The sequence below is a fragment of the Channa argus genome, chromosome 19 (genome assembly GCF_033026475.1).
Source record: "Channa argus isolate prfri chromosome 19, Channa argus male v1.0, whole genome shotgun sequence".
Taxonomy (NCBI): Eukaryota; Metazoa; Chordata; class Actinopteri; order Anabantiformes; family Channidae; genus Channa; species Channa argus.
The window spans coordinates 15,614,524-15,639,023 of NC_090215.1; the positions used below are offsets into that span (position 1 = coordinate 15,614,524).

The window sequence follows — 24,500 nt, forward strand, 5'->3', positions numbered from 1 at the left end:
TTATCACTTTATCTTGCTGCGCGCTACACAAGGAAACCAGAACAGTATGCAGTGTGCATAGGTTGAACACAAAACATCTAATATCGAAATTCATTTTTAATCCCATGTATTGAATAGTAGCCTGAGACGCTTTTGTGCAAATCTACTCGATAAGATTAGATGCAACAGGTTTGCAAATGTAATTTAATGCCAACAGTATCATAACCAAAGGAAGAAACTACAAACAAACACATACACACACTCAGGTTAAATTAGTGTGGTGACAGTTTGTCACAGTTTGCTACACTAGCAGCCAACACAGCTATGTGTCACAAAACTTACCGGTGTGTGTTTAAAATCCGTGAGGACATTACTCATGGAACAACATGCACAGAGCCAGCTGCATAGATTTCTGGATTCTCCATCTTTACAGATGTGATTTATGACTTTTATAGCTAAAACGTAGATTTGGAGAGATCCATGGAGAGGAAATAAAGCAAACAGGCGTTAAGTCTGCCTTGACTTTTAAAGCTTCCACTCTCCGAACTTCACTGGAGACACAATAAGGATGAGGCCATGAAACATTAAGTCCAACAGATGCTAAGTGAAGACAACCAGTCCATTATAGGGCCTGTTAAAAACACACAGGCAGTTTGCTAACCCACCGTCACCTCAGCCCCTGCACTCTTCAATGGGATTTGTCTTCTGGTGTGGACAGGAACAGAGTTATACTTCTGAATGACTTTGTTCTCTTGCACGACTCACAATGCTTCTCGATGAAAAGGGAACGCCTGTCCCCATCAACGCAGATGATCTCTGTTTCCTGACAGATGTGTCCATCTCTATGCTTTTCTTCCTTTTGTCTTCCTTTCTGAACAGTGTGGTTTTACGAGGGTCTGGTGCTTGGTTTTCTGAGAGAATGGGCTGACACAGGGCTGAGGAAGACTTAAACATACGGCCTGTTGGAGTTTTCAATTTAGGTTTACTTCAAGGGAAGAGATGAGGAAGCACTTTTACATTGCTGTGGCTAATGAGCAACTGGAGCAGAGTGACTTTAGAGTGACAAATCGTGGTAGTTAGGAGTTGGCTGTGAGGGAGAGACAGGCTTCAGGTGTCTTCTCTCGATTTCTTAGGGGATAATCAAGACTCCAAATGTTTTCAATCATTAAAGCTGTGCTCTAGCTGCAAAATTATAAGCTACAACTTTAACTATAACTCAAATCATTGTATATTATGGTTATTATTATTATTATTATAAGATATGAGTATGGTGATGTTTGCGCTCTGGCGTGTACCGTCACTAAACCTGGAGTTTTGTTAGTCATGTGAATGGGTTTCGGTGGAAACGTGATCCGAATATATTAGAAAAGATGGCAACATGTTTCGAAGTACTTTAATTGATCAACATACGTTCAAGGAATAATTCCACACTTTAGCACCTGCAAATTTGCTGAGAGATGAGAATATTAGTAGCATTAAATGACTATTTGGCTCCAGTTTCACATCCAACAACAGGGTGGTTTTGATCTTCCCTCTTAACCTTCAGAAGAAAAGTACATTTCCGACATCGTCCCCAAAACCTTATTACATGTTGGTCATGGATATACTAAAAGCCTTGTCCAATTCCTAATCCTGATCTAATCCTGATCTAATCTTTATACTGATCTTAATTTTTGTTTTAAACCTGAAATCAGTTGCTAGTCTTGAATCAGTCCTTTAGAGGAGAAAAGTGGCAGAATATGACCTCAATGTATTTATTTATTTATAGTTTTTTGCATCCTTCCCTCCTGTGGGAAGCACAAAGTGTCTTTCATCTAAAGAACCAACTCCTAACAATCTCCCTTGCTCTCATGTGTTTCAGCCTTGGGTTTTGGCTTGATCTTTGTTATAACGACGGCCACATGTGTTTAGAATTCTGCATGAGAAGGGTTTTTAAGGATGAGTGGACAAATGTCTAGTTTTCCATTAGAAGTTGACTCTTTCAGACGAGTTACACTGGAATGAGGTATTGAAGCCGAATGTGCTGACTGTGTAAATGTGGCCTAACCACAGATTGAAGCTCTGCTCAAAAGAGACATATCCTATTATTACACAAAGGGGGTGAAGGGGTTTTCTGATAATACTAAGGCGGTTTCTCTATGTAATGCAATCATTCTCTAATGATTCATGCTTACAATGAAATGTGCAGCGTAGAGCATTTCCACACTTGAAAAAAATGTATAACAGTGTAAGAAACTAATGGCAAAAACAAGTTATTTCACAGTTTTTCAACGATAAAATTTTGGATGGGATCTCTGCTGGTTATGTGGTCAACAACTCGCATGTAAACTGAAATATCTCTATTTATATATCTCTATCTAAACAAATAGGCCTCAAGAGAATTCAGTTACTGTAGGTGAGGTAACTTTTATTGTGTAACCAGGATGTTGACATTTTTAACTTTTGGTGAAATATCTCAACAACAACTTTTGTAGTCCAACCAACATATGAACTGCCATGAGATTTAGTTCTGACATTCATGGTTCACACATGGTAAATGTGTTATTCCTCTGAATTTCCATCTTGCAAGTGCAGAGATCTCAATATCCGACCAATGTATTATTAGAGAAAACATTCATGGTATTCACAGGATGTAACTTTGGTGGTCCTCTCACTTTTCATCTAGTACATCAGAATCCAGTAGTTTATGACCAAAGAAATTATCAGTCTCACTTTTACTTTGTATTTTTTGCTAATTAACAAACGTAATTAGGCATTTTTCTCAAAACCGTGCCACACAGACTTGGGCTAGACTCACAGTCTTGTATTCCCTTATGTTGTTTTACATAATCGTGACTCTGAGATGGTAACAGAGTCACAATTCTATGTGTCTTAACTCGCAACCATTTGTGTTTATTGTATTATGATATAATATCATATCTGTGGGCAGCATGAATGTGGAGGGTTTAAGTGCTGCAGCCTCACAGCTAGAAGGCCTGCTGGTCCAATCCCATGAAGTTCTCCTTGTGCCTGGGTGGGTTTTTATTCCGGGTGCTTCAGTTTTCTCTTGCAGTGTAAAGATATGCTTGCTAGTTGATCGGTGACTCTAATTTGTCCGTAGGTGTGAGTGTGAATGTCTGTGTATGTCACTCTTTGTTGGCCCTGAGGTAGACTGAAGACCTGTCCCCGGTGTACCCTGCCTCTCGCCCATTGACAGCTGACTAATGACTAACTGAGCTTACATACTAAGCTACTCTGAAAGCAGAAATAATCTAATAATTCAATTGAACCACAATAGGTGGAACCAGTGTTTCTTTGTATGTTGAGAGTAATTTTTGTTTATTTGAAGCTGTAGCAATTATGTTCGGATTTTTTCTCTTTAGTTTTTTTTTCTCTTTAACTTAGTCATTAAACATAACTTAGAACACCAAGCATGTACAGTACCAAACTCTGTATCTACTATTAACTGTGTTTTGGTGACAGCAAAGACCCACTAAAAGTGGATGGACAGTAAAATGAGGGGTTTATATATTTCTGGATGATTCAGCTCTACAAAAGGTTTCCGTAGTGCAGCATTTCACACCTCAACCACAGCATGACAGTTCAGCATTCAGTGCTGCTCCGAGTAACGTTATTATTACAGTGCATCACAGTCATTTGCTTCCCCACTGTATAATTTGTGCTATTGTACAGGTTAATGGAAGGTACTGCATGGACAGTGATACTATCTGAGGGGGTTCCAATATAATTCAGGTCTTGTAAACAACCACTAAGATGAGTCATCCTATAATTTTGCATTTACTCAATCGCCCATCACATTTGTTATATTTGCTTCGAGCAGGACATTTTCCATAGTTAGCTCCCTAAACTGCTCATAATGTGTGAGTAGCAGTCAGTACTATAGGAATATGACTAGTCACACATACTATTCATTTTCAAGATACTGTAGTAGGAGGTTATTATAATGACTGATTTTCACAGAGTTTTCCCAAGAGGCATTTCCACTGCACTGTATCTAAAACTACAGTCACTAAGTTGTTTAGATTACCTAATAACAGAAATAGGAAATTAGTACAACTGAAACTTGCTGGGAAAAAATGTGATACACAAAGGTCACAGTGAAACGTTGAGCGTGGTTGATTATGTGAAACTTCCAGAGAAGCGGTGCAGTTCCCCTTTCTGCAGCTCCAACTTAAATACAGCTGTTGGCTACAGCTAAATATAAAATTGCCAAATTTGAAGGGGGAGCTCTTTGGGTATAGTTTGAACAATGTAATTGAAATTTGACATTTTTCTTATGGGATCCATTTCTGAGCTCCGTGTGCACTTAGAAGCTTTGCGCACGAGTGTCTGACTTTTGCAGCAACCATCTGCTCTATCACATAAAATGTAATGTGCACATTAGGAAAGAACAGCTTTCTCTGATCTCAGCTGTGCCATTTTCTGCACAGATCCTCTGCATTCATAGCACCACCGTTACTTACAGTACAGTCAAGATGCTGTGGCCTATACGCTCCACATTATTATTTTAAATTGCGTTTACCAGAACTCTTAGCAGACAGTCCTTTTTCCACTTTGCCGTAGTTTATTAGAGCTGAATCACCGCTGCTTGACTTGGCCATGGCTTCCAGTAAAGCTCTTTTACTGGCCTCTGATGCCTTTCCACTCAGTCAAACATTAGCATGCTTTCGATGGAGCAATGCAGAGAAAATCTGCTCCTTTTTTGGTTTCCCTGGACTGGAGACAAATAATAGGCTACAGCACATCTTTTTCGCTGTGGCTGAACATTGGCTGAAATACTAGTATTTTGTGAAGACAGGAGTTATGTGAGGTCAGAAACTACAATTCGTGCATAGGAAAATTCTAATGAATCTTAACTGGCAAATAATGGGTGATTTTGAAATTGCTGGATACATTTCAGCAGCCTCAGAATTTTCTCTTGCGGTTATTTCCAAATATCTTATTTCAAAATTTCAAAGTTGTTTTTTTTTTTATTTGAGGAAAGATGTGGCATTGGTAACAAATAAAACTTGTCAAGCTGAAAGGAGACAGTAAAATGACTTTTCCCCTCCTGATTATAAAGAGGTGGGCAGTGTTGTTTTTGTGGCCCTTTGCATTCTTTGCATAATAATACCCTGTAGTCAAGAGGGGAGGAAGGAAGCAAGGAGGGAGAGGAGCGAGGAGGAAACTGTGCTGACAGAAAAGCAACTGCACATCCAGACAGTGTTAAGTGATAGGTTCAGGGTTTGGGACACAGAAGAGTGAGGCTCGTTTTACTTTGAGAGATGCAGCGCTAAACAACTAGAAATAAATACTCTGGACGATGAGGACGGAAAATTAAAGAGCCAGTGGATCGATATCGCCAATTTGGCTACAAGTTGCAGGGGCGTTATCTTTCGATCCAAAGTCTATTTTTTTTTCTCAAACCATGCCACGTTTCTGATCACGCCCGCGATGGGCTGAGCGAACGCAGTGATCATCCTCCGCCTGCGCGCACACAGCGGACTGAGCGAAAAGTTGCCCAAGTTGTCAAATCCAGTCCGCCAGGGTTTGTGTTTTCCACTTTCTGTGGCCTTGAATTCTCCAGTGTCCCGACTGCTGGCCCCACGGCCCGCCCAAGCATGCTGGATTGACGTCCGAGGAATGGCATCGGCTGTTTTTGAAGGGACGTCGCTGGTCAACATGTTTGTCCGGGACTGCTGGGTCAACGGGATCCGGAGACTCATCATCAGCCAGCGGGGAGAGGAAGAGGAGTTTTTCGAGATCAGGACTGAGTGGTCCGATAGGAACATTTTATACTTGCATCGGAGTTATTCCGATCTGGGGCGGCTGTTCAAAAGACTGGTAGAGTCCTTTCCAGAAGACAGAAGGGACCTTTCCAAGTCTCCACTGATAGAAGGTTGGTATGAAGAGAAATGACAGGATGTGCAGCTTAATGAAGAAGTAGTGATGGGCCATTTATTACTATTATTATAAAATGTTAGACCAGGGGTGTAGCAACAATCAAGCAACAATTAAGGGGGCAGGGGGTGGCTCATGGCCCCCCTTCACCTTTCTCTTCATCTGCATCAGTTAGTTATTCATTTGTGCCTGTTGTTTAATTAAAAAGTGTTAGAAATTGTATAATTGTGTAACTTAAAAATACAAAATTATACTAAAAGTCCCGGCTGATCACTGAACTTATTTTCAACCTTCCTGCATCATAGATTATAAATGCAACCTTATATATTCACCATTTCACTACTGAGCGCAATTATTGGAAAATGAGCTTCTTTCCATTCACATTCTGCCTCTAATAGCACATCAGCTACTTTTTTGTGCTTTTAAGAAAAGGTTTTCTTCACATTCTTTATATTAAAGGAGCAAAACATTACAAAAAACAATAAATTTAGTTTTAGGCTAATCTGGACTAATCAGAGCCAGGGCCATCTTCTTGTTTGAGCAGCTTAATAATTAACAAAGCCCCCTTTAGGATGTCACATTAGCAGACCTATCACATAACCTGTAGACCAGCATGCTGACAGCACGTTTCTAATCCGTGTTTGTATTATGAGCTTTGTAACCTAAAAGTTAGTCAATCGTTGCTTTCTACAGCTACAACTCTTTAGGCCGACTGGGTTTAGCTGGGCTGCTTAAGAACCAGCACCAGTTCTGAGTAGTAAAAACATGTACTCGTGACTAACTTAGGTGGATGTTAATGGTCATATTAGGTGCTGCATATCACATGTCGGTCCAAATATAGAGTTTTAAGAATCCAATACGGTAATCACACATCATTCTGCATTACTCAGACACTTTAACACGTACATGTCCAGATGTGGTGATTTTGAAGAGTCACATTTCATTTTATGTGCTGTAGGTCACATGTTAAACCCCAGGAGGGACACAAAAACATATATGCTATTTAGATTACACAACACACTTTTGTTGCACAAAATACAAATGAGTATCCATAAGAAATAACTTCACTGACAGGCGTCCACTCTTAGCATTAATAGGAAGGTTTTAGGGGGGCAGTATTTTGTCGTACGGATGAACCTCTGGTCCTCAGCATTTGGGTCTGACACTGTGGTACCCTGGCACCAATGGTTTTGGCAGATGTCCCAGCTTGTTCTGTGTGTCTGATTTCCCCACACAGTCTCCTTGGCACTTCCCTTTTGTCTCTACCCACTGAGGCTATACAAATGTTTTGGAAACATCCCTTTAGTGGCGACTGGAAAGCTTTGCTTCCTGCCCAGGCACAGAAATAGTTGACAGAGTTGTTGACAGCTTGGTGCTTAGCCCCTGTCAGGGCAGAGTGAAAAGCATTTTGGGAAGAGACATTTCAGATCTCACGACTCACCTTTCAATTCTTTATTACTCTCTGTCACCCTTCATATGCCGATTACAGCTTCAAAATAAATGGGTTTGTGTTGAAGCAGATGTTCGCTGGCTTGAAAATGTTAACGATGAACATCAAGACACCGGTTTAATGAAATTGCCCTAATGGCCTTTGCATTTGAATACTGGAACTCAGATTTAAAGTCCCAAGAAAAAAACTGAGCTCTGTCCCTTCTGCTCATATTTTCCTGTGTGTCTGCTGTGCCTAGGCAACAAGGAACGCATGCAGAGCTCTACTGACTTACAGTATGTCATGATGAGTGGGGCTGGAGGAGGAGTGGACTTCCTATATTTAGTTCCCCTGGTCTGCAATGGCCCCATAAAGTTTACTTTACATGTGACCCTCAGACAGGAAGTAATTGCTCACATTCCATGTGAGGCAGATATCATCAAGGAACATAGACACAGACTGTCCAGACTGCGGCTTAGAACCACTCTCTGTTCACAACAAATAATAATTTACTCTTGAATGGTTATAACCCATCACGTTGGTCGATAGAAAAACACTGAATTGTGTGATTGTTTTCTAAAGTGGACATAATACAATAGATTATTATCATTATTTCATTCCATTTTAGGAATATTGGAAAGACATTGTGGTTTGTGGTTTGTCAAAGTAATAAATCCCTTAGTGATGCGACACGTCCATGTAAAAAAGTGTATAGCTGTAGACCTCAAGGACGAATGTGTGAGTCGTATTATTCTTATTGGATTCTCAGCAGGACAAAACAACTAGGGCCCATGAAAGAGCTTTGAATTTTTGTTGTGTGTCTCTGCTTGTTGACTAAGGCATCCAGGAATAGCGTGTTGCTGAAACTGCAAAGAGTTAGCGGTTAGTTGTTAAAGTGTTCTGCTGCTGACATGTCCTTATCAGACCCAAGCAGAAGATAGCTATGAAACTGCTTGCAGTTACGACATCTGATTGTTTAGATAGCCAGTTTGAGGATAACTCGGACACAGTGTTGTTCCTGTTGTACGCCTAATTAACACTGTGTTATTTCAGGGAATGCAGTTCACGGAGTTGCTTGTCAGCATGAACTAACAGATTGGTAAATTTAGGGCGTAATAAGAAAGGCTGTCTACGTGCAATTGCAAGAAAAACACTTAAAGACTTTTAAACTGAAATGTATTTTTACAGAGAGCCACACTGTACTTATAACACACATAATACCATATAAGAGATTAAGAGAACATTTTATTGTTTTTAAAATTAAAACTGTGGCACGCAGTTCCTCGTGACTTGTTTCCTGTGGCTCATACCTGTTTGGTATTTTGTTGAATCACTATGTGCCACAGTGGGAGGAATGTCGCTTCCACTCCAGTGGACCACTGGAACTTTGCTGTCAGGATTGACTGTGTTTTGACCTGCATGTCTGCTCAACCAAGTCAACAGTGCATCTTCCTGCTCTGTGCTATTTCCAAAACTAATTAGTGGAAGTCACTCATGCACACTCACATCTTCTGTTTCACTTTCATGGGGCATCTATTCTGGTGCATTAGACTGTTTTCGTTGAGCAGTATTTAATACCATCTTATTCAGATTATTCAGAAAACGGTGAATGTTATTTCAACCATCATCTGTCATCAGTAGCACCTGCCTTATATGAAAACATTCCACGGCAGCTGATTAACACCCTTTAACGTCCTCTCAGGGTCGCCGGCATGTGTTGAATCTGCATGCTTTAGCTGGAGTAATATGTTGTGCAGCATGATCACACACCCTGTATCTACTGCGGTTAAATATTGCACAACCCCCACCAAGCCACACACACTTCTCCTCAGAATATTAACAGTCAAGTTACAATGTAGTATCTTGATATTCTTTGCAGCCTGCTAGTTTGTAAAGTGTAAATGATCAAAGTGCCGATAAACTGTATTTGCACTTGCAACTCTACATGTCCTAAACACATTCTGCTACTAAACTGTCAACTGTCAACAAGCATTGATGCTGTACATATCAGGACATAAACTCAACTAATTGTTTTACAGATGACTTGTTTTTTTGGGATGGTTTGACAATGAAGAAGAAGACAGGAAACGTATAATAAATATGTCCAGATGAACTATATCAGGGACGTTATGTAAAATGCTACCAAGACACTGCAACATGGACGGTTGAAAGTTTCTGTGCTGTAGCTTCGTAAGGCTCAGTCACTAGCATTCAACTGTGAAAATCATCATAAACTCATGTACAGTAATAGTATACCTCAAAAATGATATCAAGCTGTCTTGTTAAACGTCGAAGGAATTGAACTGGTTTGGGTTACTGTGGGGAGTGTCAGCATCTCTCTATGATTAAAGTGCTTTTGAAGGTACTTTCCAACTATCTGCACATCAGGTCTACTGATTTAACAACACAATGTTCAAGCCTTAAACTTACAGGACCTATGATTTCTTATATCTACAGAGAAAAGAGTCCAACAAGTCTCAGAGAGACTTATTGTTAAACGAAAGCAGAGACACAGTATGAGTGTCAGACTGGGTGGGAGTTTAATGATGGGAGTGTTGGTCATGATTTAAGTGCCCAGTCGCACTTCATCACCGTGGGTCATAGAACACGGATGAGACTGTGACTATCCACAGTGTTGCTTCCTCAGTGCTTCCATGTAACAGTCACCGCAGTGTGACTGCATTTAGTCTGTACCGCAGCCTCATCGGTGTGGCTGCAGTCCTCATCATCATTCTCCTCACCGCATCCCTTTGTCAGCAAGCGTGGCAGTTAATGAATCTTTGCTGACTGCCAGCTCATATGGGCGACAGACTTTTTCTAAAAGTGCTGAACTTATACTCCCACTCCCTCGTCAGCTACGTTCCTATTTTCTGCAGGATTGACACATGCATTGTTCCGCAGCCTCTGTTTGCACTGTTATTAATTTGCTCTGTCATTATTGCTGTTCAGACTTCCTTCACTTACACTGGCAATTTAACAGTGTCCCTGTGCACTGTGCTCTTTTTCTAAAAACAACAATAAGTTGTTTTTCCTCCTCCTACCTGGGGTAATTTTTTAAAGGCCATCGTTAATAAACACTCATTGTATTGAATAGCCTACCACATTTTAAGAGATTGAATAGTGATACTATTACATGCTAACAAATGCTAACATTTTAGCATGCCTAATATTAGCTAAGTAGGTTTGCTATTATTTAGTTAACTAAAGTAATCAAAATAAAAATAGTTTAGAAACAAATGAATAATCAGGGGAACAAAATGTCTGCATCAAATCTCATAGTCTCATTATCTAAGCGTGTAGAGTTTCTCCCTTGGGGACGATGAATGTCTTATTGTTTTACTCTTTCTACCATTTCCAAAAGCAGGGGATGCATCCAACTTTTTCACCCAACTGTATATAAACTGCTAAACTTTGTATTTGAATAATCGACATTGACAAAAATTTTATTTTATTTTTTATTTAGTTATTTTCCATGTATTTGTTTCAGGGCTTGTGAAAATCAAAGAGGCAAATGACATTGAGGAGAAGTTGAATGAGGTGGAGCGACTACTGAAGAATGCTATCAACATGCCATGTAAAGTAGGTCTTACCAAAGGATTTCATTACCATTCCACATTTCATGAAACCTATCGCCTGTGGCTTTTATTGAGCTGATGTGGGGAAACTTGTAGACTAAATTATACAAAACCTCCCGCTGCAGTACTCCAGGTCAGAGGTGATGTTGACATTCTTCGAGCGGTCACCACTGGACCAGGTGCTGAGGAATGACAAAGTCCACAGAATCCAGCCATGCTTCCAGAGCCCAATCAAGATATCAGGTACATGTCAAATCTCGTGCAACACAAAGATGGATTCACAGTTAGTCATTGTTGATGTCATGATGACTGAAAGTGATGTAATGTTGGACTCTGTACCTTTTAGAAATCATGCGGTCGAATGGGTTCTGTCTGGCCAATACAGAAACCATCGTATTTGATCACAGTATCCCAGAGGAAAAAGAGAGACCCTCATCCACTGATTCTGTGGAACATACGTAAGTGTTAAGACCACTCCTTTGCTTTCCTGTTCATACATTACTCCCAAATCATGCCAAGAATATTGTTAGAACACAGACTGAGTCTGTGCCAACAAGCAACAAGCTTATTTTCTACATATGTGAGAATATTCCTGTTTGCTCTTGAGTGAACATGAAATGCTTCGGCAGAAGTCGTTGAACCGACCAACCCCATTGAACCGACCCTCCACTCTCCTTTTTCTACAGCACAGGAAGCCTGTCTGTGCATGTCTTCCTTCCATGGGTGTGTGTAGGAAGAGGAACACATTCCTCTTGGCATTTCCCACAGAGCAAGACTTTACATCACTGTGAAATAGCTGATATTTTTTACTTCTACAAAGCTCTGACCTTGTACTGGTGAATTAAGTCTCTGTGGGCCCGAAGTCGACAGTTAACACAGGTCCTAAAATCCTGGCTCTTGAGTAATGTGCCCTTTGTTTTATTGCCAGGTACGAGGATGGAACAGACTTTTTGCCAATGGAAGCAGATGTGTGCGATGAAGAAACAGAAGCGTATGTCACCAACCTTTCCTACTACCATCTGGTCCCATTTGAAACTGACATCCTGGAATGAAAACTTTACACAACGAAGGGTCATCGATGGAGTTTTGAAGCTGTCACTGAGGAATAGTTACTTTTAAAAGAACCCAAGCAACGCAACACTACATTACAGTACACTTGCCCAAAGTAAATGCTGCTACTTGCTGTAGCACCACCATGTTGGAGCCAGGCAGGTGTACAGTATGCACCAAAATATTGAAAGAATGCAACAACAGCACCACTTTGTTTTTGCCACTTTATGTGATGTCACCAGTGTGCCTCATTCCGAGCCTTCCATGACTGTATCAAAACATATACAATAAGACAGATACATATTCAGACTGGCTGCAGAGGCCTTCAGGAGGATAGAACCCAACCTGTGACAGCCTCGACAGAGAGTTGGAGTCCTCAGCTTCTTTAAATCAACTCAAATGTAAAGAATTTGTTTGGAATGATTTACGGTTTACTTCATTTACTGTTACTTTGAGCTCAGTGCTATTTGCCAGCACTCATTCTTTTTGACTGATGTTTTATTGTAACGTTTAAATGCATGCAGACAATTCTACGGTGAACCCCCTTGATGACAATGCCCATAGACGCTAGGAGAAATGTGAGGCATCAGCAAAGCCTGTTAACCTCTTTGAAACTGATCTGTAAAGTGTTCCACAGTTTTACTGCTCTGGTGTTTTACTCCTGTGGAATACAGGAAGCTGTCCTGATGCTTTGTGTCTGATCTTTGTTTATGGTGCAGTTTTCACCAGCATTTAGAACTTCTTTGTTTTGCAGTTTGTATATCTATGATCCCAGTTCTTCTTCCATTCATGCAGCACAGTGTTAAGTGCTTGTTGGCTCTCATCTCTGTGGTGTGTCCCAGTGCCACTTTTTGGGCCAACATCCAGGTAAAAGTAGACTAGGTTGTGTCTTTGAAACATTGAAAGGCTAATATACATAAAGTTTTCACAAATAAAAGTCATGCACAATTCACTTAGTTCTTCGATTAGTAAAAAACAACATATATACAATAAAATAAAAGTCCTGATTTTGCTACAACACACTGTTTTCAAAGTGAGAACTGAAGGCTGCCTTTTTGAATTTTGTTTTATGAATAATACATAATTACATTAAAACTACAAAGTAATATGAGTCGTAGCTTTTAGACTCGTAGCGTGGAATGTGGCTTATTAATTTGAAATATTTGAGAGGCGACTGTGTGTTGCTATTATACAGATGACGGAATCTTGTTGCTGTCTAATGAGTCATAAAACAGGGCAAAGAAAGCTTTGTTTTATGGGTCACTTGAGGTCATTTCTGGTCCGTTTTGTACGATGACGTGAGTGGGCTCAGTCAGACAGCTGACTGTAAGTGTCTCAGTAAGTGGGAGTCTGGCGCTCAATTTGTGTAAAGGGAACAAAATCCTCTCTTATTCTGAAGAAGACAAACAACCTTGCTGTGGTGGAAAGTTGTATCAAATAGGCAAACACTTGTTTAAAATCCATTTCTTTTGCATGTTTTATGGGCCCTCCCACTATAAGTGTGCCTTTACGTCTGAAACTGAAACCACAAATGCAAGTGGGCAAAAAGTTACATTTGTGGAAAGTCAACAGCAAGGAAGTCTATCTAGTGTTTTGACAGTTTCGTCAGTGCAGATGTCATTGTGGCAATGCAATGTAGGCTCGCAGCATGTGTCCTGTTTTCTGTCCTTTGAAATACAAAGGCATTCAACCCTCAAAGACTTGGCACCCATCACTACAAGCGGACGGTCCTCCACATGAGTCTATTTAGTAACACAGTCATGATCACAACTTACACCGTGAGAAAGTAAGGCTCTTTCTTAGGATGTAGAACTACGTCACGCTCTTTCTTTTCTCTAAGAATGGTGTCTTTAATTGATCAATGTTCTTTGGACACAAAGGATTCTGCGGGCATACATAAAGGCATTTATTAATTTGATCCAATAAGAATAAATGGAATTTGTGACTAAAACTTGTCAAACCAAAGTGAAAAATTCTCCGCCAAGAACTGATTGATGTTTCATATGCAGTATAAAGTTATAATTAAGGGGCAAAGAATATTAATACTCTAACATTTAATTTAAAAGACTTTGCAAGCTCTTAAGTGTTTTATAAATATTTTCCTGCAGTTTCTATTAAGAGACTAAAACGGTACTCTGCTCATTTACTGCACTGACAATGCTGGGCAAGATTGCAAGGATTTAGACACCACAAAATAATTTTTTTTAAATTTTTTAGCAAACTCTGGCCACGCTGTATAAAGCTAACCGGTCAATGCCTTGCAATGCTTACTACGTTTATGTTCTCGTGTATAGTGAGATGTTATGGGGTGTAAATGTGTCATGGATTGAATGAAGTCTTAACCTTTAAAACTCCAAATCAAATGTCTGTGGTGAATTATTTTATACTTTTAATGTTACTCAGACAATATTAGATACAAATTATTATTCTCAAAGCCTCTCAAAACAAATAAATATGTTTTCAATAAAATAAATGCTTTTGGTGTTTCTTTGTTTGGAAAGGAAAATCACTGGTCAGATAGATATTAATAGTGTAAAGTTTTTAGTTGTTCGAAGTCTATGTAGTAAGGAAAGTGTATAAAGCCCCTGTTTCACTAAAGAAAATGAGAAAGAATTAAGTTCAGTTTCTAACTATAATCTCTTACTGGGTCAATTAAAGAAAACAAAGTCATCATTAATGTTAATAATAACACCTGTTACTGCAATGATAACTCAACATGTTTGCGGTGAAAAGGGCCTTAAGTTTAAAGTTTAATCAGGCAATTTAGTTCCAGAGGGAGGGGTAAGGACAGAAGAAGAACAAGGTCAACTTATAAAGCAAGACTCAGCTGAAAGCCTGCATGTCAGTAGTGATGCTTTACAAAAGGTTATCACCGCATTCTCAAACATATATATCACCAAAGTACCATACAAATGGTTGAATCAAGCTGGGGGCTTTCAGGTGGCTCTGGGTTAGAATGGCCTGAGGTCCTTTGCATGTTATGGTGTTTTTTTTTTTTTTTTATTGTTCTATGGCTTCTTTTTCTAATTATCTAAATACATATTCCACCATTGGCCAGCAACCAGTCAATGGTTATGCCTGGTCCTCATCTTAATGTTAGATGGCCACCTTGTGGTGAGTATCAGTGCCAGTCCCCAGATCCCAGTATCCTGGTTCAATAGTGAAATACAGTTTGTTGTTTGATAGTAAAGCATTATGAAAAATGCACATGAAGACAGATTAAGGTTTGAAACTTTATCACATTATTTCTAATGGCTGTCTAAGTTGAGTGTAATTCAGGCAAAATCATATCATTGAAAAATGTATTACGTGTATGTGTTTATGTTTTTAAATGATTGGCTTAACAATGATCTTATGCAAGTGTTTTTTAACCTTCACTTTCAAATTGGAACTTACAACGTGATTTATTATTCCAACCAATGTGTTCAGTGTTCATGGTAGTTGACAAATAATAACACAAAATAAAAATAATAGATAAAAAGCAGGGAAAAAAACTAAATTAGAGATGAAATTCTTTACACAGAACCCAGAGCTTTATAGCTTGTGCTGTAAAGTCAAAGAAAGATTTTGAGACAATGAAGACAGTAAATCAATATTATACACTTTCTCAAGATACATTTAATCAGTAAACATATCAAATTCAATAAAACATCACATTTCGTCTTAAGGCCAAAGGGTTTGACCAAACCTAAAATCACAAAAAGATTAGTGCTAGCTTCATTCATAGTGTGACAGAAGGACAACACTTATTTTGCAATAAACCAATCAAGAAAAGCACTGTGTGGAATGAATACCATCACACTGAAACATAATCCTCCTCTTAAATAAAGTTTAAGTAAGCTCACAGCTTAGGTTATCAACCATATAATTTATTACTAAATTACTACTGAAATAAAATTTACCACAAATCTACCTTTTATTGCATTTATAGAAGCATAGAATATAATAAAGTAAAGAAGAACACACGGGGAAACAAGCTCTAGAGCTTTCAGGCAATCTAAAAAATATATAATAAACAACAACAACTACAAAATGTACCTTGATAATTAATCACATCTCTTATCTGGGTAATGTTAAACAATTAAATAAAAAGAATCCCACCTCTCTACCACATAATCCCTTTTGTTCTGTTCTGTAGGCTGGAATTTAAGTGACATATTTTATCAATCGGGGAAGGAATTATACAAAAGAGTTGCTAAAACATAACATGTTTTTATTTATTTTAAAGGTTGATTATATTAGTATCTTTGTTAATATATGGCATAGCCATAAATTCTTTGTAACTGTTAAAATCTGATGAAAACATGATTATTACATAATAATAATGCTTATAGAAGGAAACGGACAGAAAGCCATTTTAAAATGTAGCCACAGTGCATTATAAGACACATAGAAACATTTTTTATTGTTATAAAAACATTCTAGTTTAGCCAAAGTTCATTTAAGTTCGTACGGTTATTTTTTTCAAACTAAAATAATACAATTTTAAACAATGACAGGTCTTGCCGCCTTCGACAAAACCATCAGGCGGCTGCGTAACCCCGCGCATGCGCAGAACCTTGATTTAGTCCCTGTATTTCCTGCTTGCTGTTTCCACTCGAAGCGATGGCCGAAGTGAAAGGTTCCCTGGTTTGTGGAGGTACGTCCGCTTTTATTTTTATGTAGAATTAACTGTAGGCCACGCATGTTATCGCAGCATCCGTTTAAATGGCCCTTCGAGCTGCTGCTGTTGAAATTGTGGAGCAGAGACTCGCTCAGTTAGCCGGGGACGACAGCTTTAGCTGGTGATGCTTCAGTCATGAGGTTTTCAGGTTGGAGGGCTGCAGAAAGTAGACCGGGAAGCGCTTGTTCACAATAATGGAAACGCGTACGCTTGTATGATTTTGTGTCTCTTTTTGTTTTCACAGTTGTAGCGGCTTTCCTGAGTTCCGCGGTGCTCGCATTAGTGGAGGATCTAGATGACACGTAAGTGATGGACTTCTGAATGATCTGCTTCCTGCCACTCGCACATTATACCAAGGTCAGGTAATGTAACATGCGAGTGTCCAAACGCACTAATGTGGATGCTAAGCAGAGTTTGGCTCAGTCGCTACTTCGTCTCTGTTAAATTGGACAACATCATCCTGCTAGTTTGGCTTTTTTTTTTTTTTAACTAACTTATGCACATAGTGTGTGATGTGGTGTTACCAGATTTTAAAGGCACTGCACAATTTTACAGGCCACACAGGCAAAAAGAAAAGCACACAATTATGTACTACAGGTACTTGCACCTTTTACTTATTCTCAAACTACATCATTATGTGGAAAATAGCAAAGTATTGAAAATCAGGCAATCGTGTGTTCGCCATAAGTATTTTCCACAACGTGCACTTAAATTGTTAAAAGCCAATTTCAGGGTATTTTATTGTTCATTTTAATTTATTCAGCTGGCTGTTTATTAGGTAAGCATTGGCTGGTGTTGTTCAATTGTACTGCAATGTATAGAGAGGTAACTCATTTATATACAGTAAATGGGGTGGGCAAAATAACAGAAACACACACCACATGATGCACAATGCAGTTTAAGAGAATAATAGCTTCAAAATGATCCCAGCGCTGAATTTACTGTTTCAGCAAAAACTGAACATTATCATCTTTACAAAGGGAGGATACGTTGCGTGACTGTTGTATTAGATAAACTGCCAAATGAACAGATTATTATAATTTTGAAATATTATTACTGGTGCTTTAACAAGTAAGCAGTATTTTAGCACACATTTTAATTTCTATTAATAATCCTATGACCTGCAGAAACAGAAACATCAGAAGCGCTGTATAATTTGACAGGGGTGATGAGAAATATATTGGCCCCTATTATAATCTACATCAGTTAGCATGCAGTAATTACAGTCTCATATGATGAACATTTTCTAATATCCACTGAATTATTATAACATTTGTAATTTTTATTATTGCTGTTTTTATTTCTGATAGATTTAAAGACACCAGAGTGAATGACATCTGGCTGGTGGATGTAAGTTGGTACTCTCCCACACACCCACACAAATGGACACACACACACAAAAACCAGTCTAGGGCCATTCAGCTATGCTTTATTTCCAGCCCACCACTGTCTCGATCATCCCTTGCGGAAGTATCAGCAATAGCAGAATGGGATGTCAGACAGTGGGGGGTGGAAGGGGTGTTTAGCCTGTCCCTGATTGTGATTAGTTAATGAGAAGTCATGCGTGCCAGGCAAAGCTGGGGGGCTTGGAGGGGTTTATATCAGAGTTTGTGTCTGTGTCTATATAGCTCAAGCAGTCAAAGCCACTTTCACTGCTACTTTGGCCTCGCAGAACACAGTGCTTCTGTTGCCAGCAGCACAAACATCCCTTAACACCAAAATGCACAAAATGGACACAAAGCTAAAAAGAGTGTAAATGTTTGTATGATGCTCATTAGGTGATTCGAAACACAAATGCAGATGAAGCTTGTGAGGCTTCTTTTTCTGTTAGATTTTTGTGGACTAACAATGCCCCAGGTGGCATAAAACAAAAAATAATTATTCAGATTTAAGTCACCACAAAAGTTTGTGCATAGTAAACCTCATAACTAGCAAGCAAGACCGTAAAGTACAAACTACAGCTATAAACGTAATTCACGTGTTGTCAATACACTGTTGTCATTTTGAAAAAAAAATAGTACACACATTGGTAATAACCATTCAAAGAAAGCTCCTGGGGAAGAAAACAATAGAATTTTATTCAGTATAACCTAATTTAGAAACAAGACAGTAATTTAAATCCATTTAATTCCAAACAATAAAGAGCAACTTATAATGTTACATTTTGTTTGCTTTTTTCATACTTTGTAGCTTCTTCTCTTTGCCTTTTCAGTTCTATGCTCCATGGTGCGGTTACTGTAAAAAACTAGAGCCAATATGGCAGGAGGTGGGAGCTGAGCTGAAGACCTCTGGGTCGCCAGTCCGTGTGGGAAAGATGGATGCCACTGCTTACTCTGGTGAGCAAAGGTTGAAGCATTTAAATGTTTTCCCTGGCTGCTTATGTGTGTCCCCGGGTGACAATTAAACCTAACTGACTGTTGTCAGATACTGTAACATAGGGATGTTCTGTATGTAAAAGACTCTCTTCTTCTTTTTATTCGTTTTTGTTTGTATTTGTTGTGTAAATTTAAAGTATTTTCTAGTCTTTTTAAAGCACTTGTTAAGCGGAAAAACAACAATTTGAATGCACTAACCAAAATACCATGATCTTCTGTAAAATAAATAGACTGACTTTTGCCATGTCTCTACACAAACAGTGTGCAGGTACATTGTAAAGTGTAGGTCATCTTGGTTTTGAAAGCGCTCAGAGGCTAATACACAGTCAATTTTCTTACACGCAAACATAGGAAAATAGATTAAAAAGTTAATATATGCATAAATAGGAAAACTGACTGAACCTGGAAGGCTTTCTTTGTAGACGTGGTTTGAAACTAATCCATTCAGCAAAAAGTACAGTGTAGAATTTTTCTTTTGTCCTTTTGACTTATCCAGTGAGTTCAGGGTCGCCGCAGGGGATCATCATCCGCATGTTGATGTTGGCACAGTTTTAATGCCGGATGCCCTTCCTGAAGCAACCCCCCCCAATTTCCGCCGGGTTTGAACCAACACTGCCTAGCTGGGGATGGGAATGGGCTGTAAGGGGTTCAGTGTCTTGCCCAGACACACTTCGACATGTAGCCGGGACCGAGGGATTGAACCACTGACCCTGTGGTCCGTGGACGACTCTCTTACCAACTGAACCACAGAGAGAGTAAATTAACATTTTCAAAAGAGTTCAACCGTAGTACCTGTATAACTCCCAAAATTGTGGGAAAGTCACTGAAAGGGATTTCGTATTTTTACTGTTATGGGTAGTGTTACTTTATATGTTTTCCTGGAAAAAGTCAAACTCAGAAAAGCCACAGACCTTCAAGTTGTGAGGCAAAAGCACATCGTGAAGTTTTGTATCACTTCACGAAACGTTCAAATTGCAGGAGAGAAGATTAATGGCACCGACATGTCCAATTCAAGCAGTGGGTTCATTTTAATTACATCTCTAAGAAGTTTTTAATTAAGAGGAATTAACTGATGGGATTACCTGTATTAAATCACTCCAACACTGAAAAACATTACTCTTTGGGATGTGACATCAACTCTTAAGATGTGAATTCAGCACTCCAATTATTGCTGTGCATGTAAGATGCCTTCAGAAAATTATCATTTTATTTGACTCAGTTTTTGAAGTTGGATTCAGTCTACACTCAAAAACTCATAATGACAAAGTAAACCCATGGGTTTTAGTAGTACCATCATTATGGCATGCGTAAACATTTGGGCACCCTAACAGATGTGAAAGCTCTCCGACCTTAATTAGCTCGTTAGTCCTGAGGCAGGTCAACATGAAGTCGTGGTAGTGGTTAGATTGGTTAGATAAAAGCTGCAGTCTACGATGAGTCTGCCAAATACATGTAAAGGACTCTTGACAGCATGAGGAAAAAGGAATTGTCTGCTCTTATAAGTGGAAAAAAATGAGCCTGAGTCCGGTGTAAACTAGGCATTGCTCCTATTCTGGCTAGTAGACTCAATAGAGATGTTGGGTTGGATTTGTAATATATTCTTAATGTGTTGTCTCTGTAAGTGACTGTACCTTAAATGAAATTGTATTGCTGTTCCACTGGGTTTTTAAAATAGGACTAGCTTAACATCCTGATGCCTAATTGATTCATGTTGAAACTTAAATGAACATTAGACTTTTATCACAGTGATTATCTCTTTGTTAAATATACAAGGCTTCTACTAAAACCATTTAGTTTAGTTTCGTCTACCTCTGTATGAAAGTAACAAGCCCGGCTGGCTATATCCCCTGAATATGACAGCAGGATATTTAAAGCTCTAAGAAAAAGATATTCCTCTGCATTTATCTTATTTGTGAGACCTTAGGATTGTTTTCTGAATTGCAGGAATGGCATCAGAGTTTGGCGTACGAGGTTACCCCACAATTAAACTGTAAGTATTACTCTTATGATTTGTACTAAAGGTCTCTTTCAACCCAGCATGGCTTAAATTGAACATTTTCAAAATTAGACGCCACTTATTTTGACTGTTGTCTTGCTAACACACACATCAATAGAAGGGAAATCATAGGCTTATTTAAATTTATGTGGACCTAAAGAGAAAGGTAATTTAATGACAGTTAGTCCAATACACTTTTAAAGTTTCTTAATTTAAGGTATGTTGCCTTTTTTTTTTTAAAGCTGTAAGTGGTGTCATTAAATGTAGGTGTTATACTGTTACCACTTTCCCCCCTTGTGTCTTTTTCCTAAGTTAACATTGTGTTATTATCAGGATTCTTTTTTGTGCTGTTGATTTTTCCCTTGAGGTTTGGCCTGCTGAGCTTCGCTTAGATGGCTTTCTCAGGAGAGAACGAGGTGTTGTTGCTGCTTCCTTAATGCACAACTAAGTGACAAACTCTGTTCACACCTTTTTAGCTTAAATGTTATTACTGTAGATTCATTTCTCTTGGGTGCTGTGATTTATACATTTCTTTTAGCAATTTAAAGTTGCCTCTTGGTTATGTTTTACTTTTCTCATGTATGCCTCCAAAATCACTTCAATTTCCCGTGTGATCTGTAGATCAACAAATGTTTTCTGTGCGATTTGTTTTTCCAGCCGTGAATGATTTCATCCAATACTCTTCAAGTAACTTATTACTTTTTATTTCTCAAAATGCAGATGAAATTACTGATTTTAGGTAGCCGCCAGCTGCTCAAAAGCAGAGCTCATGTTGACTTGAGAGAAATGATCATCCTACACATGCGGCGTTTCCTCCATATATTTGAAGCAGAATCATTTATCTTCACACTGCCATAATGGGTTCCCCATTTAGTTTCATCAAGCTCATTTGGGAAACTGCCACAGGATCACGGCAGGGTTCATAACATTAAACCAAGCAAGTGATGAAATATCCGTCGAAGAACACAAGATACCTCCCCCGGAGACAGAAGGAGACTTGATTTAGAGTACTGTTTCCCCCTGAGTTCATTAAGCCCCGTGGGCTGACGCAACCTTAGCAATCCTTAATGCATTCTGCTTGTTGTAGGAGCTTCAGTCGAGCAGTTTCCTTGGCTGAAACTCAATTAGGAAAAGTTTATTTTTTTGTTTTTTAAAAACACTGGTGCGTTGGTTCAGATTAAGTTGACCTCTAGGGCAAAGGATTTTTTTTTTTTTTTTGATAGATTTGTTGTTTCAGAGTAAGCACTGTCAGAGACAGGTTGTTGTTACCACGCTCAGCTGTTAGACATAGACTCGAGATTTGTGAATTTGCCATGGAAATGCTGTCTTTAATGGGTGAAAGTAAGGCTGCCTCTATTGATTATTTTCATTATTAATGTTTTGTTTAAATAATTATCTACAAGTGTAAGAATTACCTAGAACTGGTTTTGAGAGCCCCGTAGACTTCCATGAATACCTTATTTTGTTGACTAACAATACAAAATCCAAAGCTTTAAAGTTTGCAGTGATCCATTTGCTTAATAAAAATAGGTTCAGCCAAACATTTAGCATTAATGCCCACAGGCTCGATCAAGAGTAGTTGTTCAGACCAAGAATCATAATGGGGAAGAAAAGTTAGTAACTTTGGTTCAATGATTGTTGGTGCCAAACATGCACAAGGCTAATTTCTTAACTGCCATGTAAGCTGTGTGTCTCTTTTCCTGTCTCTCCCCTTGCGTTGTCACTCAATTTCTATCAGTGCACAGTTAAAATCTGGGAAAATTTGTTTCCCTGAATAACGTGGTTACTTGAGAGCGTGTGAACGCAGTCATTGTGGTTCTGCTTATCTACTGGGATTTTCACCAAAAAGTCTCCTCAGGAAAAACCAGGAGCACTTTGACCATATATGTCTATTTAATTGAAGAGGCCAGAGGAGAATGGATAGACTGGTTCAAGATGACAGTACAGATTGTAAAAAAAAAAAAAAAAAAAAGAAAAAGCGTTACTACTTTGGTATCCAGTTGAGCCTCTCTGAAGGTGCATGTTGAACCTTTGAACGGATGGAGTACAACAGCAGGCTGCAGTGGGTTCCAGTTCTGTCTGCTAATAACGGGACACTGAAGCCCCAATTAAAAAAAAGTTGGTATGATGTGTAAAACTTAAATAAAAACAGAATTGCAAATCTCATCAACCCATATTTTATTCACATTAGAACTTAAACAACATATCGGGTGTTGAAACTGAGACATTTTACCATTTCATGGAAAATATGACCTCACTTTGAATTTGATGGCAGCAATATCATGCACATTTTGTCACAAGCTTTTTTGCTTTATAGCCTACTCCAATGGTGAGTGATGGACTTTTGGAAAATGGGAAGGATTGTGTTGGTTGTGTTGGCTTTTCGTTACTTTTTGGGGTTTATGGTCTGTGTTTTGCATATTTGGGATTTTTTTTGGTCATTTGTGTTGGAATTCACAAATGGTTATGTGTCTATACGTATTACATGTCGGTTTTTGGTAGTTTTCTGTCTGATTAATCATTTTGTTTATAATTCTGGGCATTTTGTTTATCTGTTTTGTTGTTGTTGTTAGCTTTGTCTCTTTGTGGTCATATTATATTTTTAACTGAGCCCTGTGAGCCCCCTTGGGCCCACTGATCTCTTGGGTTCACTAATCCATCCATTGCACTGGCATTTGAACATTTGTGCAGCTCATAATAAAACATTCTGTGACCCGACATTGGGAAACCATTGTGTAATCTTGAGTCAATGCATGACAATGCAGTTCGTTTCTATAAAATTATGAGCCTTTCACTTTTGTTCCCATTTCTCCTCAGGTTAAAGGGGGACCTTGCCTATAACTACAAAGGACCAAGAACTAAGGACGATATTGTAGAGTTTGCAAACAGGGTGGCCGGGTAAGTCACAACCTCCAATCACCACTTGGTAAAGAAATAAAACTGATAAAAGAGAGGCACTTTCATCATTTCACTGGAACACACGCTAAAAGAAACATCCAAGCAGGCTTACCAGTGCAGGCCATCTTTGGTTCGTAGCTCGGTGGATTTCTGCCTGTGTTACTCCAGTTTAAACCACTGTATCAACTGAGCTTGACAGATTTTCTCCTCCTTGGGGGAAATCAAGCTAGATCCTTGACAGAGGGCTTTATCAAAAGCTTGGCTCTGATTTGTCTTCAGTGTTGCAAATTGTTGAATCGCCACTGGGTGGTGCCAATAGCACACAAATCAAGAAGAGAATTGTTGGATTTTTTTTTTTTTTTTAATTATTATATCAGTGTGTAAATTTAGTGCTGTTTTAGTTTACATTTAAATTCTCATTGAAATAGCCTAATGTCTGTGGATGTTATTTCTCCAGACCGGCTGTCCGGGCACTTCCCAGCAAGCAGATGTTTGAGCACATGATGAATCGACATGATGTGCTTTTTGTGTATGTCGGCGGGGTGTCTCCCCTCAAAGTAAGCACCATTTATGCCACACAGACATGAATCATAACTGCTCTTTTATTCTAAGTACCCAGCTTCCTCGGAGCTGTCACAATGCTGAAACTCCTATT

General features: G+C 38.9%; 2 protein-coding genes across 2 annotated transcripts in view; both read left to right on the top strand.

The window, feature by feature from the left end:
• The first annotated feature begins 5,130 nt into the window (after nt 1–5,130).
• Nucleotides 5,131–14,386, top strand: pxdc1b (PX domain containing 1b). Its single transcript, XM_067486532.1, has 5 exons — nt 5,131–5,857; nt 10,776–10,867; nt 10,989–11,106; nt 11,210–11,321; nt 11,792–14,386. Exons 1-5 carry the CDS (start codon nt 5,602–5,604, stop codon nt 11,913–11,915), a joined length of 702 nt encoding a protein of 233 aa, XP_067342633.1. The 5' UTR covers nt 5,131–5,601; the 3' UTR covers nt 11,916–14,386.
• Nucleotides 14,387–16,460: 2,074 nt separating this feature from the next.
• The window catches only part of LOC137104686 (protein disulfide-isomerase TMX3-like), a 33,315-nt gene continuing 25,275 nt past the window's right edge, over nt 16,461–24,500 (top strand). The window contains exons 1-7 of the mRNA XM_067486267.1: nt 16,461–16,552; nt 16,821–16,878; nt 17,887–17,926; nt 18,789–18,912; nt 20,896–20,941; nt 23,765–23,845; nt 24,303–24,402. Coding sequence (XP_067342368.1) covers nt 16,519–16,552; nt 16,821–16,878; nt 17,887–17,926; nt 18,789–18,912; nt 20,896–20,941; nt 23,765–23,845; nt 24,303–24,402 — 483 coding nt within the window. The 5' untranslated portion in view covers nt 16,461–16,518. The remainder of the gene's footprint in view (nt 16,553–16,820; nt 16,879–17,886; nt 17,927–18,788; nt 18,913–20,895; nt 20,942–23,764; nt 23,846–24,302; nt 24,403–24,500) is intronic.

Bases quoted from the DNA above. Each gene is read 5' to 3' on its own strand.
- pxdc1b (XM_067486532.1), top strand. From the start codon at position 5,602: ATGGCATCGGCTGTTTTTGAAGGGACGTCGCTGGTCAACATGTTTGTC. The intron at 5,858-10,775 runs GTTGGTATGAAG...TATTTGTTTCAG, and splicing joins CAAGTCTCCACTGATAGAAG to GGCTTGTGAAAATCAAAGAG. The intron at 10,868-10,988 runs GTAGGTCTTACC...CTCCCGCTGCAG, and splicing joins CTATCAACATGCCATGTAAA to TACTCCAGGTCAGAGGTGAT.